Genomic DNA, 18,728 nt, shown 5'->3' on the forward strand with positions numbered 1-18,728 from the left:
GATTCCAAGATGTGTTCATCGATGATATCCCTATGGACCTACCTCCAAAACGAGGGGATGATGACCATCGTATTGAGCTCCTTCCAGGAAGCTCACCGCCTAACAAACCTCCTTATCGAGTCTCACAAGCTCAACAAGAGGAGATCATGAGGCAAGTACAAGAGCTGGTAGACAAAGGGATGGTGAGGCCTAGTTCCTCTCCCTTTTGTCCTCCAGTCCTTTTAGTGCAAAAGAAAGATGGTACATATCGTATGTGTGTGGACTATCGAGCACTAAACCATATCACTATCAAAAATAGATTTCCCGTACCTCGGGTAGAAGATTTGTTTGATAAGCTACAAGGCTCTACCTACTTCAGTAGGATTGACCTTAAGAGTGGCTATCATCAAATAAGGATAGTGGATGAGGATATCTTAAAGACCACGTTTCGCACAACATTTGGTCTTTATGAATATCTAGTCATGCCTTTTGGCTTGACTAATGCACCAGCTACGTTCAATCGTTTGATGGAGAAAATTTTTAGACCATATCGAAAATTCACTGGAGTGTTCTTCGATGATATCATCATCTACTCCAAGTCTTTGGAGGAACATAAGCAACATCTCCAAGTGATTTTTCAAGCCTTGAGGGAGAACAAACTTTTTCTCAACCAAAAGAAAAGTGAATTCTTCCTTCAAGAGATTCAATATCTAGGCCATATCATCTCTCACGATGGTATTCGTATGGATCCATCAAAGTTAGAGGTAATAAAATCATGGCCTAACCCAAGGAATCTACATGAGCTAAGAAGCTTTATTGGTATGTGTGCATACTATAGACGCTTCATAGCAAAATTCTCTCAAGTAGCAGGACCACTACACGACTTAACCAAGAAGAACGTTAAGTTTGTATGGACTGCTAAGGAGCAAAATGCTTTTGAAAAACTCAAAGAGAAGCTTACTTCCCAACCAGTCCTCGTGCTTCTGGATCTCTCAAAGCCATTTGAGGTCCAATGTGATGCTTGTGGTGATTGCCTTGGAGCGGTTTTGCTTCAAGAAGGGCATGCCATAGCATATGAGAGCCGAACGCTCAATGGTGATGAACGAGTCTTGGGCATTTATGAGAAAGAGCTTTTAGCTGTTCTACATGCCCTAGACACATGGAAGCACTACCTATTGGGGACTCCATTTATCCTACGAACCGACCACCAAAGTCTCAAGTATTTCATGACGCAAACCAAGCTTTCCGACAAACAAATGAGGTGGGCAAATTTTCTTTCGCAATTTAATTTCCATATTGCTCACATAGCTGGTAAGCACAATCAAGTTGCCGATGCACTTTCACGACGACCAAAAGTTAATGCGGTGTCTATAGCTACTCACAATGATCTATCCTCTATGATAGATGAGTATGCTACTGACCCTGACTTTAGAGACATAATGTCAGCCCTTGCTTTGGGGAAGAAAGAGGAACCATTCACCTTGCAGGATGGTTATCTTCTCCACGGCAATAGGCTATGTGTTACCCATTCCCTTCGTGAGAAGGTTATGTATGAATCCCATGCTCCTCCATATGCAGGGCATAGAGGTATTCAACCTACTCTCCGAGGAGTAGAGACGTATTTCTATTGGCCTACCATGAAAGTGGACATACAAGAGTATGTTTCAAAATGTGTAGTATGCCAAAAGACCAAGTATGATAGAGGGAAGCAACCTGGATTACTCCAGCCATTGCCTATTCCAAATTCACCATGGGAGAGTATATCCATGGATTTCATCTTTGGATTACCCAAGTCTATCCATGGGAATACAGGAATATGGACAATAGTCGACAGGTTTAGCAAGCAAGCACATTTTATTCCTGTCAAAAAGACTATTAAGGCACATTAAATGGCAACTCTCTTCATATCTCAGATTTTCAAACACCATGGATTACCCACATCCATCGTGTCAGATAGAGATCCTAGAATGACCAGTAATTTCTGGAAAGGTCTCTTTGAAAATCTAGGAACAAGATTGAATTTCTCTTCGGCCTATCACCCACAAACGGATGGCCAAAGTGAGATAGCCAATCTTACGATACTCGATCTACTCAAGACTTATGTTACCGAAGTAGATCAACGCTCACAATGGGAAAAGTATTTACCGCTAGTAGAGTATGCCTACAATAATACTGTACATACTTCTACGGGCAAAGCACCTTTCGAGATCATAGAAGGAAGACCTAAAAGTCCCTTGCTACTGAAAGTACATGGGAAGATCTTCGCCGCCGATGAGTATAGCCGTGACCTACAAGAATCTTTTCAAAAGATTAGGGAGGCTATAGCCATCTCTCAACAAAGGCAAAAAGCTGCTGCTGATAAGCACAGAAGAGCCTTAATGTTCAAAGAAAATGATTGGGTCTTACTCAAGTTTCCTAAGGCTTGATTAAGGCAAACGACGGGCAAAAATCCTACGGGCCATCAAAAGTATTATGCTAAACTAGCAAAAAGATACTATGGTCCTTTCCAAATCTTGAAGCCTATCAATGAGACGGCTTATCAACTCAAGTTGCCCAACCATTGGCTTATACACAATGCCTTTCATGTAAGCTTACTTAAGCCCTACAAAGGAGAGCCACCAATTGAACCAATTATTGAAGACCCTCCCGAAGTTGAAGACCAAGAAGAGGTGCTACAACCCGAAGCTATCCTTCGGCATGAAGACAAGGTACTACGACATGGTAAGATTATCCGACGGTATCTTATTAAGTTCAAAAATTATCCTTTTGAAGATGCTAAATGGATGCAAGGAGTACAACTTAAGGATAGTATGAACCTTGTCAATGCTTACAATGCTACATTAGAGTAAGCAAATGTACAAATTTCTTTTAAATAACTCATGTTTTTGTCTTATATGACTAGTCCTCTTTTTAATTGTGCACAAATTTAACTAGTATGCATGCTTAGAATCATGTTTGTGATGACGACGTCTCTCAAACACCAAGTAGAATTTGTCACTCTACTTTGGGAGAATGAAATGGACTAAAGAGCAGACATGCTTGCGGCAGCTATGTCTCCCAAGCACCAAATGGATTAGTCATCCATCTTGGAAAGATGTCGTAGGGTAAAAAGGGGATCCTTTACCCGCTAAGTACGATTGACTAATGACTAAGACTTTATCTCTTCTACCTCATAGTCGAGGACGACTATGATTTCAAGAGAGAGGTAATGTCATAAAATCTAATATCTAACTAACCCAAATGATTTTCTCATATTAAATTGATCACTTAATGTGGGAGAATAAACGGGAACAAGTGTTAAGATATAGGTATGTGCTTTTAGATCTATCTCAACACGGGGCCAATGTAAAGGGGCCCAAAAGGGAGATGGTCTATCAAAGAGCAAGGCTAACCAATGGAGCATAAGACCTTAGGGTTAGCTTCATTGAAGACCTCCAATAAATGTGTGTAAAAGTCCTTTTGACCTTAAGTAAGCTAGGGCTGAGCTTGAGGTGGGAACCCGGCCCAAGCTCGAGGTGCTTGTCCTGCTTGAGGTGCTTGTCATGCTTGAGGTGTTTTTCATGCTTGAGGTGCTTGATTAAGATGCTTGAGGTGCTTGACTGGCTCCATGCTTGAGGTGCTTGACTTGCTGCATGATTAATGTACTTGAGGTGCCTTGAGAAGCTTGCTTGAGATGCTTGTGGGAACCCCCCCTAGTTCAAGTGCTTTGTCATGCTTGGTGAGTAAGGTGCTTGATCACCTAAAAGTCAAAAGCATTCCTACAAGAGGGGGGGCGAGCCCTTTTCCTAGGGCCTAGAGAGAGAACACCCACTCACACACACAAGGGAAGCCCATCTTGAAGAGGCAGCAAGGACACATGTCAGGCCCCTACCCATGTTACTTTCATGTGTTGCTTGAAGCCTAATGGCTAGGCTTCAAAGGGGTCCAATGATAAATTACATGAATTATCTAATTGTTTTAGCATTTATCAAGTCCTCTCTCTCAAAGGGGAAAGGGGGACACTTGTCCCAAGGCTACCCATGTTGCTTGTAATGGCTCCTGCTTGTGATTGGCTAGGCCTGGAGGGGTCCAATGAGCTTCAGGCATGAGCTACAAGGGGGGGTCGACCCAAGCAAGCTAGGGGGGTGCCTAGGGGGTATACTCACCCACACACACTCACAAGCACTCTCATTGTGTGATATGCAAAGTGCAAGAGCTCCCTCTCCAAGCAAGTAGAGGTTGAGAGCCTACACCAACACTCTTGGCTATGGAGTGCAAATCCAACCAAGAGCCATGCTTCGATGCTTAAGCTTGCCATCTCCTTCTTCTTCATTACTATGCTATTATGTATGCTAGCAACAAGAGTATGATAAGTGAGGAACTAATTCTTTCTCCTACGAAATGTTTCTTCTTCCTCTTCCCTACCCTCATTCCCTGCTAGCTCTCTCCACCTTCGAAGGTGTTTGAGGTCTTGGGACTGAGGCTTGGGATAGTTAAAGCTTTCTTCAAGTTTATGTTATGTTTGTGGTGCATGAAGCCTTCCATCTTCATGGCATCACCTAGGTCACAAGGAACACAAAGACTGTATTGTAACGAGTCTCTCTTTATGGGAGAAATCATAATACAAATGCCTATTGGAGGGGGGACCGGCTCCACATAAATCCGGTCCTCAATTGTTGTCATGTTCTCTAAACTCTCTCTCTTGCAAAAGTATTGTCTATGCCAAGTTAACTAATTGCTATGATTATGTTGCTATCTTCAATTATGTATACCCGCTATGCTCACAAAATCATTTCTTGAAAGTACTCTCATTAAATTCCGCTATTCTCAAATTGAATAGGCAAATTCCATTACAGCTTCCACACAATGAGTTTGCAAAGTCACTAAAGACTTTTGATGTTGCATTCTCACGTGACCTATAAAAAGGAAAATAAAGTTCACTTTCTATTCTTGCATTATATAAAAGCCTTCATGTTCTTGAACTATGCTAACTTTTGCATATTTGCAAAAGTTTCTTGAACGCATCCTCTCCTCCTTTATTCCCTCTTGTCCCCTTGATTTGGTAAGTGTGGGTTTTGAAACCCACCGTGTGAAAGCCATGTAACACAACAAGTCAAGTGACCATTTCAATTGTAATCAGGATTCTGTATAATCAATCTCTCTCTCTCTCTCTCTCTCTCTGCTCTACTCTAGATCATCCTCTATGGAGGGTCTGACACTGATCATGTCTGAAGCAAGCGCGGGCAGAGCCTTGCGAGGCTCGTGGCCCATGCTCGACATTGAGGAGTCATCCAGGTTGGGCACTCAAATGCTGCTGCAGCCACCCACCGATCTGCGTATGATAAACTCCAACCAAGCAGTGCTGTCTGTGGCCTACTGCTTTCCACCTCTGAGGAGTCGGCCTCATTTGCCAAATGTGTGCAGGAGAAGGGCTGGAGCATTGCCACCCCAAGCTTTGTCAATGGGGCGTCAGCTGTGATGCCTCGTTCGCCATGAATAATGCTACACAAGAGGTCTCCGAGCAAAAGCTGAGCAGGAAGGTCTCTCGGGCATGTATCACCCAATGTATTTACATGCCCCTCTCCTGCTTCCAAATACCCCGAAGCAAAATGGTGCTCTCTCAGGCCGCTTTGGAGCGGGCCCTTGCAGTCCAAGATTGCTCAGATGCCCATGATTTCCTGCAGAGCTTTGGCCCTTTTGCTTCGGAGAGTTTGTACCACTTGGGGGGCGTCTTCTTCAGCGAAGTTGCTGTGGAGTGCACGGAGGAAACCAGCTTGTTGGCTCTCATGAGCCAGACACAACAAGAGATGAAGGGGAGCTTCAAGGGAGGTTTTAATCTCAAGCTTCTTGCTAGTGTGGGTGCAGAAGCGTCTGGGCAGATGAGAAAATCGATGGACAAGAGCTCCAGTGACAGCTCTGCAATCAAGCTAGCCAAAAGAGTGGAGAAGACATCAGTGTTGGGCCCGGCCGACGCAGTGGATGCTGCTCAATTTCGGCAAAAGCTGAAGGAGAATCCGCGTTGTATGGCAATCATTGACAAAGTTATTGATGGCAGGAACACCCTGTGTGGTGTATGGGATCTCCTTGTACAACATTCGCATCATGTTCTGCAAGCGCAAAACACAGGTCAGCTTCCATTGAAATGGGGGAATGCAAAGGATGTTTCAGTGAAGCTTAAAAACGCTGCCAAACTCCTTTGTAAGCGGTGGCTGGAAGAAGCAACAAGTCGCAGCAATGCACTAATGTCTCCTCCGTCATCTGCTGCTGCAGACGATTACTTAGCATTGATCAACCAGAGTAGGCTCTTCTTGGCCAACTTGTCATCAGACCCCACCTTGTTGCATTTCAGGCTCTTACATCCCCCAGCACAGCCCTTGCACCGCTGCCAGACTCACCCAAGGACCTAGTTCAAGCTTTAGAGCAGCTGATTTCAGCTACTGAAGATTCAAATCATATTGGGACTGCAGTCAAGCATAACATATCTCAAAGCGTTGCAGATGTGCTGAGATCCTTTATCTCGGGATGGTCAAGAGACTCTGCCATGCATTCTATTTCTGAGGAAAGACTCACAGATTTTCCGCAATTATGGGTTTCATCCTCATAGTGGTGAGTGGGATTCTCACCTGAACCTTATCCAGCTCAAGACCATGATGCAGGAGCTAAAAGACATCAATCCGAATGCCCAAGCTGATGGGTCATCTACACAGGAGCACATTCCGACATCTGTTTGGGGGGAAGATCCGATTGACCAGGGTAGAAGTCCAAATGCATCAGCAGCAGCTAATTCTTCCTATGCAAGCTCTGATTACCAATATGAGTTCCGATACTTTGGAGATGTGCTGGTGGACAGGAGCCTGTGTGAATTTCCTCCAAGCTGCATATTGCAGAGCTCACAAGGCAGTATGGCAGCAGATGCGCAACAAAGGCGGTTAAACTTCCGCCATTCTGCTGCCTGCCGCCTAATCGACTGCCTTAGGCATCGATTAAATCCCCTCAAACATTTGCTGCAAGCCAGCAACACTTCTTCATCTTCGAGCAGCGACCCCACGTCGGATAATTTCTGTTGGGAATCTGACGATACTGATCAACAGCAGCTCACTGATGATGAGCTGCAGACCAATATTGATACGGAGGTTTCTCCTTTAGAGCTCCTCATTAAGATTATGCAAGGCTCAGACTTGTCTACTCAGATTGCAATTTGCGACTTGCTACTCTCCCAGCGTTCAGCAATTCCACTCATCTTTCCTAGTGACATCCAGCAGCTGAGGGTAGCAGCGGTGGCCGTGCGCAACATGAAGCCAAAGTTAGATTGGTGCATTACACACAGGCATTGAGCTTTGTGAAGGTAAATTTGGAAAATGAGCAGAAACTGTGCATTGCAAACGACACAAGCTTACCCCGGGTGGTATTCATCTCTAACAGAAGTGTGCAGGAGTCGCATGCTGCAATAGTTGCAAGCCGTGTCCTCAGCTGTGACTTCATGAGCCAACATCTCCGCGAGAAGATGAATCAGCTGACACAGGAGATGACTGTGATGGAGGTGGGGGTTGGCTTCGTTCCTTGTCGCAACACGGCATTGGCAGCCAAATCTGCAGGCCAACCAGAAAAGTCTGAGTATATGGCCTGTGTTTGCATTCAAATTACTGGAGATTACGGGAGAGTGATAAGCTTTGTAGGTGACATTGCAGATGTAATCATTCTGGAGCTGAAGGGACCGGGGGGCGCAGAAGGGCAGCAGTTGCGACTTCCAATGCAGTCTTCCGCCAGAATCCTGCGATGGCAAGAAACAGCAACAAAACCAGGATTTGATAAGACAAATAAGGTGTTATGGGGACAGGAAACCTTTCTAGTTAAAGGAATTAGGAACTTTCTGCAGGAGCAGATGATTAAGGCAAGTGAGATCCAGGACAGAGCAAGCATTGCAGATGTATGCAGTATACATTTTCCTCTGGGACATGAGCAGCTGCAGCACAGCTTGGAGGAGGCTCTGCAAAGAATGCTCTCACAGTGCGATTTCCAGGGCATTAGGAAGAAATTGAGCCTACAAAGGAGCCTCACAGTGGAGGCAGACGCCTATTTTGCGGGTCTCCAACTGCTGCATGATCGGGCTAAGAAGCATGAAAAGGACAAGGCATGTAAAGAGGAGAGGGATAGGCGCTTGAGGTTGGCCAAACAAGTTTTGAGCATGCCTCTGATGAAGCTCTTTTACCATGTGCTCAAGCAGGGCGCCGTCACGCCACGGAGGTTCGGAATAATGTGGCTAGAAAGAGCACTCTCTGAGAAGATGTCCACCATCCTTGAGGATGCTTCCCTGAGCGTTGACAGACTTTTTGATGCCTTCAACAGAGACCGCAAGAATGAGCGGGCCAAAAACCAGTACTATGAGGCAAAGCAAGACTATGTGGATAAGAGCGTTGGGCTGGAGAATCTGTGGAGGGAAATGTGTCATATCTTTGAGGCTGATCCTGAGAATCAAAGGCACCTGGCAAGGCTCGCAGCGCAACACCTCTTGGATGGATTTCCCCTCGAGATTCTTGACGGTGATGCGGGTATGTATTGCAAGCTTTGGGTAGAGAGTGTGCTTGTGGAGCTAGACTCCATGACCAAGGTGAAACCAACAGGCAAGTCGGCTCGCATTTTCGTGTTGAGTGTGATGGGACTGCAGAGCAGTGGGAAGAGTACAATGCTGAACCTCATGTTCGGGAGCCACCTGAGAACCAGTGCAGGGCGGTGTACTCGCGGTGTGTACATACAACTAGTGCCATCAGAAAGACAAGAGTACGACTATGTGCTTCTGCTAGACACAGAAGGGCTAAGGTCCCCTGAGTTCTCTGGGCTGAATGCATCTTTACTGCCGGACAATCGGCTAGCCACCTTTGGGCTGTTGCCAGCAGATGCATCCATGGTCATGGTGTGCAACGAGGACGATGGCGGGCTGAAGGAAGTGCTTCCCATGGTGCTTCTGGCGTTCCGAGGCTCTGCCATTGCTGAGGAGTGTGGGCAACGGATCAAAGCCAAGGTGGCCTTTGTCTACAGGAGTGTGGATATCAATGATAAAAAGAAGCTCAAGGGGAGTACACAAAAGCTTCATGAGCACTTGATAGAGGCCGCGGAGCAGGTGCCTCGCATGGGAGGCATTCTCAGCTTGTCGAGTGCTAATCATTCTAGGGCCCAGCTGGCTGCAGGGAATGGGATGAATTGCAAATCAGCAGCAAGTAAGTGAAGCCTTGCTTGCAGACTTCCGAGTGAAGGACTGTGATGAGGAAAGTGATGTGAAGTTCTTAGGGAACTTGAAAACTGGGAGCAAGCCGCCTACTGACACCCCTGAATGGGCGTATGGGGAAAGCGTGGTTGCGCTGAGGGAGTACCTTCACTCAAGGGTTGTAAATGAAAGCGCAGGAATATGGAAAGCCTTGAGTTTCAAAGAATGGGCTGAGCGCCTCAGGCTGGTGTGGGAGTGCATTTGTAGCGCAGATTTTGAGCTTAGTTTCGCTACTAGAATGCAGTACGCCTCTTACTTGGAGCTTCAAACAAGCCTTCAGCTGCCTCGTGCAGGGGTTTGTAACAAGTACCAGGAGGCTTTCAGAGCTTTGGAGAAGAGAATATTGAGGGACGATGCAATTAGCCAAGAAGGTGCAGCCAGCAGCAGCACAGATCATCTTGAAAGCACTGTGTTGGAAGCAGATGTGAGAGTCGTCGTGGACAGCCAGACCCGGGAGGTGGAGAAAATCCTGGATATGCAGAAGAGCTATGCCCAATGGAAGCTGCAGGAGCTGGAGAATTGGAAGCGTTTGTGTGAAAGCACTGAAGATTGGTACAAGAAGAGGGTTAGAGACTTGCTTAGTGGTGTCCTGGGGTTTGATAAAGTGGTAGCCAACTATCAGCATTGCAAGTCCATACTTGTGGATGAGATCGAGAGGGGCCAATGGGGTGCTTCAAGGCAAAACGATGCGCAGAGGAAGAGCAAGTTTGAAAGTCCGTTCAAAAGAATCCTGGATGATGCACAGAGAAAGCATCCACAAATAGCTAAGGATGTCCGCAAGAAAGTCCATGATAGGTATGTCCAGTCCGGTGTGGGAAAGGTGATTGACATGCAGGATGCTCAGTACGGCGAGTTGGCAGGACAGCCCAATGTTAGGAATCCAGCAGCTAGCCAACCGCAACCAAATTTGTTGCAGAGGACATTAAATATGTTGCCTTGGGGCAATTCCTGGGAGGAGCCAACAAACATGTATCCAGAACTGGAGTTGCCAAAAAACATGTATCCAGAACTGGAGTTGATGATTGATCGTCAGCTGAGAGATGCAAATCAATACTCGGATGTCATCGTGGATAACGTCATCAATGCCACAAGAGAGATTCTAGAAGCACGAGTCCCCAAACTCATAAAAAAGGAGCAAAGAAATGCACATGTTTGGGTGAAGGAAACTCTGACGAGCAGGCTGAGAGTCATACAGAGCGAATGGGATAAGAGTCACAATGTAGTGGAGAAGCTGAAGAGTAAAGAGATTAGAGGTGAATTGGAGAACTTCTTTGCTGATCTGTGCAAGGGGTTGGAGGCCACTGTCCTGCTAGTAAACCAGTTGGAGCGTAGCTTAGAGAAGGAGCTGAGAGAGGCCCACCGTGCTGCTGTAGTGCGGTCTGTGGTGAGCAACCTAGGGACACAGAGCTGGGTCAGAGATTGGCGGTTGATGAGGTCCATCCTAGATTACCACCTTCTCACTCTTATGGAAACGGGGAAAATTGACAGGCTGCTCATGTATGTAACTTGTGGGCCTTTGCATTTTACTGAGATGATGAATGCACTTGTAGGGCACGCCATTGGAAGAGACATGGTCAAACAAGAGTGGGGCGCTCTGGTCCAAAAAGTGCAGAACTGTCTGAAAGAGGAAGCCTGGATCAAGAATCCCTCTGTGGAAGTGTTCTTGGCCACTCTCAGGTGCAGGCTGGATGCTTGCATGGATGGAAAGCTCGCAAATGCAGTAACAAACATTCATGTGAAGAGGGAGGACAAGAGTAGAAATCTGGATGGTGAGTTCTATGAGAAGAAACTACCAGACCTGTGCAAAAGCCTGCAGAGAATGGCAATGCCAAATTTCAACCAGATGTTGCCTGATCTGATACAAGGTGTGATGCAGGAGATGTCGAGCTTACCGGATGAGAACTGCAGACCCAGATGTCAAGCCCGTTGCCCGGAGTGTGGCAGCATATGCTACCATGCCAAAGGGCATAGTGCTGCAAAGCATAACACTATACATCAGCCTGCAGGTCTGGCTGGACACAAATGGTTTTGCAAAATTGCACTGGTGGAAAGGTCCTGCCTTCAGTGTCTGGAGACGGGGTGCTTGATGGTGCGGGAGGATGGTGCCAGAGAAATACCATTCTCAGAATTTGACAAAGAGCATCCCGAATGGGATATGCCTACCAGCAATGAGGCCAGCGCAATCCAGTGGATTTTCTTTCGCTACCAAACAGAGCTGGTGGATTACTTCAATGCCCAATGAGCTGGCTGGGAGTTTGGGCCAGCTGAGAATATGCCTACCGCCTACAACCACGATTGTGCCCAGCTTCAAGCCCAACTCCACAACACATTGCGCCCCAAGTTTCCCAATGAGGAAGCCTGGACCCAGTTCACACAGCTCCTCAAAACATTCTAGCCTAGTCTTCTAGATCAGAGCTGGCACACAACAGATCTTCCTACATACTCACCTACGGTCTAGCTGTCACAAAGTGATGACGAGGCGGATAGCAGAAACCCTAATTTCTGCCAGAAACCCTAAAATTCCTGCAAACCCTAATTTCTGCCAAAAACCCTAATTTCCGAAAATCACGGAAGTTGAATTTTTTTTTTTGGAAAATGATGAGTGACGCGAATCTTGCTTTAAAAAAAAAAAAAAAAGAAAAGACTCTCTAAGAGAGAGAGAGAACTGATGCTTTTCATTTTAAAAGCTTTTGGGGCTCTGCTTTTGGGCATCCCTTGTAACCTTTAAATTAGTGGTGAGGGCCTCACTTCTCAGAGCATCTGGACGCAGAGTCTGAGAGTGAAACCCTAACCGCTCTCTTGTACTTTGATGATTGATTAATACAAAAAGAAATACCGAAAGGGGCGCCAGTCTTTGGGGCCAATATCTCTAGGCACGGAACTCCGCTGGGCCAGTGCAAATCTATTGTGATCTGTGAATTGTTTTGAAGTGGTTATTTGGTGCTGTCGCGGTTGATTCTTGACTTGGAGTGTCCAAGTCTGTTACAGTGGTATCAGAGCACGGCCGATGTCTCTTCTACGGAAAATCCGATCCCTGAATTTTTTTTTTCCGTGGCACCTATGGCTTCAGGCAATGATCAGTCGACTCCCTCTGCATCTGGAGATGCGGGCTGGGATCACAACGAAGATTCAAACAGAGAGTATGGCCCGCCTCGACCTACATAGGCGGAGTAAAGAGAGATGGAGCGTCGTCAATTGATTGGCGATGCAACGAAGATGATGCTCAATTTTGCCAAGGACCCAAAGATGGCAAAATATATGAACTAGACCTCTTTGGAAGAGGTACAGATGGAGTGGCAGGGAAACTTTTATGCGAACAAGAAGAATTTTTACAAATAAGACCAGTATGACTTTCTCAAAGATAAAAGCAAGAAAGTCCGAGAGTTTAAGGAAGGTGGCCACTCGATCAAGTTTGATACTTTTCAGGATACTTAGATGCTTAAGGCTTTGTCTTTTATACAACAGTTTGACATCGCTTTCACGGGAGGACACTATTCAGAGCACTCCAAGATTCGGAGAGCTATCTCTTACCTTAAGGGGAAAGCTCGTACTTGGTGGTCCACGCTTCTTTTAAACAAGACTGCGCCAGTTACATGGCTGAAATTTAAGAGGCTTTTTATTTCTTCTTGGTTGACGCAAGAGTTTGAACGAGATATACGAGCTACTTGGAACCATCTTCGGATGACCAAGAGCGATACAGTAATGTGAAAGATTCTGGAGCTCTTTTCTACCCGTCTCTTCATTCAAGAAGATCTTGTTCAGAGAACAGATTGAGTGGTTTACCTTGGGTCTACCTACAGAGATCTGAGATCACTGCTTGGAACAGAAGTCAGCTTCTATTCAGGAGTTGATGAGTCATGTGAAGTGGGGCTTTGCCATTCACTCTGGCAGTTTGACCTACCCCACAGATGAGGCCATGACACAACGAGCCGAACAGACTTCTGGGAATGAAAGTAGAAAGAAAAAGAGCAACCCAGAGAAAAAGGATGCACGACCCAAGCTTACTTCTGAGGAGAGAGCTCGCTTCATCAGAGAGGGGAAGTGCTTTGGATGCGGGGAACATGGACATATCTCCGCGAAGTGCCCTAAAAAGGCACAGAAAGAACAGAATGATAAAGACGACGACAGGTCTGAGAGTTCGAGAGCAGCTGAGGAATGTGGCAGAAAAGACAGATAGAAAAGCAGAACTGGTACCACATGGCGTGGGAACTGCACCGAATCTAATGAATGAAAGTACAAACTTTACCGCTTTTGGGGCAAAGTGAAGGATCAGGAAGCCCTTTTGAAGGAGCCAAGGTCAACTTCTTTTCACTTGGAATTGGCGGCTCGATTTGGAACTACGCCCGACAGACTGACGCCACAGGCGGAGGTAGTTCGATTGGACACCCGGATGGGATGTTGCCATTACACCGAGCATTGGCAAACTTCGTTTGCAATGACGGGGCACGCGAGTGACGTTCTACTCGGGATCCCTTGGTACCACAAGAACTACGCCGTGGTTGACTATCGGGTCGAGAAAGCGACTTTGATAAATGAAGGGCTTAGAGATTGTACTTGATGAACTTCAGTTTTCTTACTCATTCTTTTGGGAGAACTGAACGATGGATAAAGGTTGAATATGTTTTGACATGAAGAAAAGACCGCCAAGATTTTTTTCTCCACGCTCATGCCGATTGCTTTTGAGAGGGCCTGAAGATCATACCATTGATCTGATATTTGGAAGCACGCCACCGAATCGGCCACCTTATCGTGTGAGCCGAGTACAGAATGAAAAGATTATGAACCCAGTGAAAGACCTCTTGGAAAAGGGTCTTGTCCAGCCTAGTACTTCACCGTATTGCTCTCCAATATTGTTGGTTTTTGAAGAAAGACAGATCTTGGAGAATGTGCATCGATTATAGCACTCAACGAAATCACCATCAAGAACAGATTTCCGATTCTTAGGATCGATGATGTACTCGACAAGTTACAGGGATCCAAGATAGAGACTATCTGTGATTGGCCCGATTTGAGGAATGTCCATGAAGTTAAAAGCTTCTTGGGACTGATTTCGTACTACAGGCGGTTCATACGAAAGTTTGCAGAGGTTGCTTCCCCTTTGCAGACCTTGACACAGAAAGGAGTACCTTTTTCGTGGGGACCCACAGAGGTGACTGCCTTTCAGACATTGAAAGAGAAATTGACTACGGGACCTATTTTGACTTTGCCGGACTTGCAGAAGTCATTTGAAGTATATTGTGATGCTTGTGGTCGTAGTCTGGGTGCGGTCTTGATGCAAGAAGGCCATGTCATAGCTTACGAGAGCCGTTTGTTCTCTAGGCCAGAGATGACAGCACAGATCTATGAGAAAGAGCTTTTGGCGGTTATCCATGCTCTTACTCAGTGGCGGCATTACCTACTCGGAGCGGATTTTACTGTCTTTGCAGACTATCAGAGTTTGCGCTACTTCTTGTCACAGAAGCAGCTTTCAGAAAAGCAGATGCGGTGAGCGAACATCTTGTCACAGTTCCACATCCAGCTTGTCCATGTGCAGGGACAGAAGAATGTGGTGGCAGATGCTTTGTCTCGGAAACCGTTGGTTCTGGCTATTTCCGCGATACATCATAGGAGCTTCGAGGATATGGTCGATCAGTGTGCCACAGATACAAATTTTGCAGATATTTTCACACGGATACGGGATGGGGAGACAATAGCTGGATACTCCCTTCGGAAAGGCTACTTGATGAAAAAGACTATGTTGTGCGTTACACAGCCGTTGAGGGAAAAGGTTATGACTGAATGCCACTGTCCACCTTTTACGGGTCACCGCGGCATTGCTACCACCATGAAAGGGGTAGAGAGATATTTCTTTTGGCGGAGACTCAAGAAGGATGTGGAAGAGTTTGTGCGCAGTTGCTTGGTATGCCAGAAGGTCAAGTTTGACAGGCATAAAGCACAGGGATTGTTACAGCCTTTACCCATACCCACCCGCCCCTGGAAAAGTATTGAAATGGATTTCATTTTTGATCTCCCAAGAACACAAAATGATCACGATGATTTTCCGACTACATGGCAGTCTGAGAGGATTGTCTCCGACAGAGACCCTAGATTTATGAGTTGGTTTTGGAAGGCAATTTGGGAGAACATTGGCACGCAGTTGCAGTTCTTGTCATCGTTCCACTTGCAGACTGACGGGCAATTTGAGATTGCAAATTCAGTGATTTTAGATTTATTGAAGTCTTGTATCTCGGATCAGAAGACTCAATGGGAAAAGAACTTACCTTTGGTGGAATTTGCCTACAATAACACGATACACTCTTCGACGGGGAAGACGCCATGTGAGATTGTTGAAAGTGCTGCGAAGGTTCCATCTTTCCTCAACACGAAAGATTAGAAATTTGAAGCGGATGAATATTCGCGAGATTTGGATACGGCTTTTGCCAAGGTTCGCGAGACTTTGCAGGAGTCTCAAGAACGACAGAAAAAGGCAACGGATCGCCATCGTCGCGATTTGAAATTGAAGGAGGATGATTGGGTGCTCTTACGTTTTGAGAAGGCACGCCTACGAAAGAAAAAGGGAAAGGAGAGGCTTTTTCCAAAGCTTAGTATGTGATACTACGGACCTTTCCAGATCACTGACAAGATAAATGATGTCTCCTTCTGATTGAAACTGCTAGATACTTGGAGGATTCATAATGCATTGCATGTGAGTCTCTTGAACCCTGTTAAAGGTGATGTGCCTGATGATGGGGAGCCTGATGAGCAACCCGAAGTGGAAGAAAACGAGGAAGTCCTTGTTCCTGAACAGATTTTGGCACATAACGATACGAAGAAAGGTAAAGTCCGAAGGCGAGTTCTTGGTTAAGTTCAAGAACTTTCCTGCATTTGATGCGAAGTGGATGGAGGAGGAGGCCCTAGCAGATACTCCTCGGATTGTGAAACTTTACCTCGATGTTTTGGTTTAGCATAGTCTACTCCAAACGGAACCCAGAATTCAGCTTGGCCGGAGATCTGGTGCAGTGGGATGCACAAGAGGGGAGTCACTCGGCTCCTTTGTCAACATATGCCTTGATTTTGATACTAAAGTCACTGATGTCTCTTTGAGCTTCAGGGATACTGAGAGCTGACAGTATTCTGCTAGATGACTTTATGAAATGGAATTCCTGATTATGATACTGATTTGTTCTTGACTTCTTGTGAGTGCAGGAACTGATAGACGAAATGACTGCAGCATTTTGGTCTGATTGATCTCGAATAGACATGGTTGTAATAGGGGTTAGTCAATCGGACATCGATGAGGTCTCGATTGGACCTAGATTTGATTGCTAGCTACATTGCCGATAAATCATGGTCTAAGATCCGAATGAATGTTGAATGTCATGTGATGTCTGGTGATGTCCTGTGATGTCGTGTGATGTGACTGTCGATTTTGTACATGTGCTAGATGTGTGTTCCTAGTACGTAGGTACTAACAGTCAGTGTTTGCCAAGACGGTTTATGGCTTTTGTCGGTTTTGCAGGCGTAATCGCGGTTGATTACAATGCTTTCAAGAGGGGGGTATGCCACAAAGTGATGACGAGGCGGATAGCAGAAACCCTAATTTCTGCCAGAAACCCTAAAATTCCTGCAAACCCTAATTTCTGCCAAAAACCCTAATTTTCGAAAATCACGGAAGTTGAATTTTTTTTTTTTTGGAAAATGATGAGCGATGCGAATCTTGCTTAAAAGAAAAGAAAAGAAAAGAAAAGACTCTCTAAGAGAGAGAGAACTGATGCTTTTCATTTTAAAAGCTTTTGGGGCTCTGCTTTTGGGCATCCCTTGTAACCTTTAAATTAGTGGTGAGGGCCTCACTTCTCAGAGCATCTGGACGCAGAGTCTGAGAGTGAAACCCTAACCGCTCTCTTGTACTTTGATGATTGATTAATACAAAAAGAAATACCGAAAGGGGCGCCAGTCTTTGGGGCCAATATCTCTAGGCACGGAACTCCGCCGGGCCAGTGCAAATCTATTGTGATCTGTGAATTGTTTTGAAGTGGTTATTTGGTGCTGTCGCGGTTGATTCTCGACTTGGAGTGTCCAAGTCTGTTACACTAGCCTACATCACTCTTAAAATAATCCTCTCTCTCTCTCTCTCTCTCTCTCTCTCTCTCTCTCTCTTTTGCCAAGAGAAAATCTTCTATTAAATAAAACAACTCAAGAGCACAGGCTCAATCACCAAATCCCAGAAATGTCCATAAACATACACAATAAATTACCAAGACTATTTCTTGGTTTTCAAAAAACTATCTTAGATCTCCTAGCATAATGTGTGTGTGTGTGTCTGTCTTCTTGGCTTGCAGAAGGCCATGGAGGGGAGATTGTCTTAAAAGAGCATTTTCTAGCATCGAAGAATGAAAGCATTGAATTCGCTTAAAAAATGAAGGTTGGGGCCCTGCAGCATCTAGGAGCATGCTTACACAAGTCAACACGACCCTTACTAGTCTATAAGATAACTTTGTTCTGTACTAAAAGACCCTCCTCCCACTAAATTTGGAGTACCTTCATGCAAGGCAAGAGCGAACTGCATGCAACATTACTGTGCTAAGCCAGAGATTTCAGATACTCACCTTCGGAGTTGGCGATGTATGGTCTCACACACCATTTTTCACCACATGGTACACCTTTTACGTCACATGTCCCTCTGACAATACCATCCCTTTGATAGCTCTCTATACATGAATACTGTCATCTGTACCACCCTCGGTGGTGTCTCTCTATGTGTTTCCACCATGCCTTCACTCCAGCCATAGTAGAAGTGTGGGCAATCATCTACAAGGTGACACTTGTCTTCGAAGTTACCTTGGGGCCGTGGATCTTTGCAAGCTAGTGATCACCACTCCTCTCGTAGTGATAGTTCCTGTTCGGATGGCTTGCTTTATAGGGGGGATCAGTTCACTAGGCACCGAGTCTCTTGCACTATCAATAGAGACACAAGACCACAATGGACCCAAACGCGATGTTGTTGGACGCTATTATCACACCCATTCAACTAGCAAGGTAGATTTGGCATTGAGTAGAGAATTCTCTTCGGACGTCGCCTGAGGACACTTATCCACTCTACCTAAAAAAATTGTTTTTTAAAGTTCTGTTAGGTGCAATGGAATGATTGTTTGTGCTTTGCTCAAGATGAGTGCTCCGAACTGTGCTCAAGGTTCCTTTTGTTCTTATGGAAGGTAGAGCCTTCCGTTTCTTTATGAGAGAATGCTATGATCACAAACAAAGTAAATGGACACTATGCGTGCAAGTGTATGAGACTGAGAGATAGAGAGAAGAGAGATACGACACCAGAGACGTTGTAAAACCTTCCTCTGAAGGCCCCACTCTCGTCGGCGAGAGTTGTCTATTATTGATTGCACAAAGTGGTACAATGATGATGCATGGAAATTGATGCAACTTGTGATTGTGTCGGTGACGATGACGATGACGGGGATGACGACGACAACTTAAGGGGCTGAAATCTGCAGTCTTCTATCTGCTGTCCATAAAAACG

General features: G+C 45.6%; 2 protein-coding genes and 1 pseudogene across 2 annotated transcripts; all 3 read left to right on the plus strand.

Annotated features, from left to right (window-relative positions):
- The first annotated feature begins 5,017 nt into the window (after positions 1-5,017).
- On the plus strand, positions 5,018-6,370 carry LOC147453800 (uncharacterized). Its single transcript, XM_086515895.1, has one exon. The coding sequence runs from the start codon at positions 5,373-5,375 to the stop codon at positions 6,363-6,365; it is 993 nt and encodes a 330-aa protein (XP_086372021.1). The 5' UTR covers positions 5,018-5,372; the 3' UTR covers positions 6,366-6,370.
- A 235-nt stretch (positions 6,371-6,605) lies between these two features.
- Positions 6,606-7,292, plus strand: LOC147453801 (uncharacterized). The gene has a single exon (XM_086515896.1). It carries the CDS (start codon positions 6,606-6,608, stop codon positions 7,290-7,292), a length of 687 nt encoding a protein of 228 aa, XP_086372022.1.
- Positions 7,293-7,370: 78 nt separating this feature from the next.
- Positions 7,371-11,862, plus strand: LOC147453802 (uncharacterized; annotated as a pseudogene).
- Positions 11,863-18,728: the final 6,866 nt, after the last annotated feature.

Source organism: Adiantum capillus-veneris, chromosome 7 (assembly GCF_014529385.1).
Source record: "Adiantum capillus-veneris isolate H3 chromosome 7, ASM1452938v2, whole genome shotgun sequence".
Taxonomy (NCBI): Eukaryota; Viridiplantae; Streptophyta; class Polypodiopsida; order Polypodiales; family Pteridaceae; genus Adiantum; species Adiantum capillus-veneris.

Coding starts and splice junctions, on each gene's coding strand:
- LOC147453801 (XM_086515896.1), top strand. CDS start 6,606: ATGATGCAGGAGCTAAAAGACATCAATCCGAATGCCCAAGCTGATGGG.
- LOC147453800 (XM_086515895.1), top strand. CDS start 5,373: ATGTGTGCAGGAGAAGGGCTGGAGCATTGCCACCCCAAGCTTTGTCAA.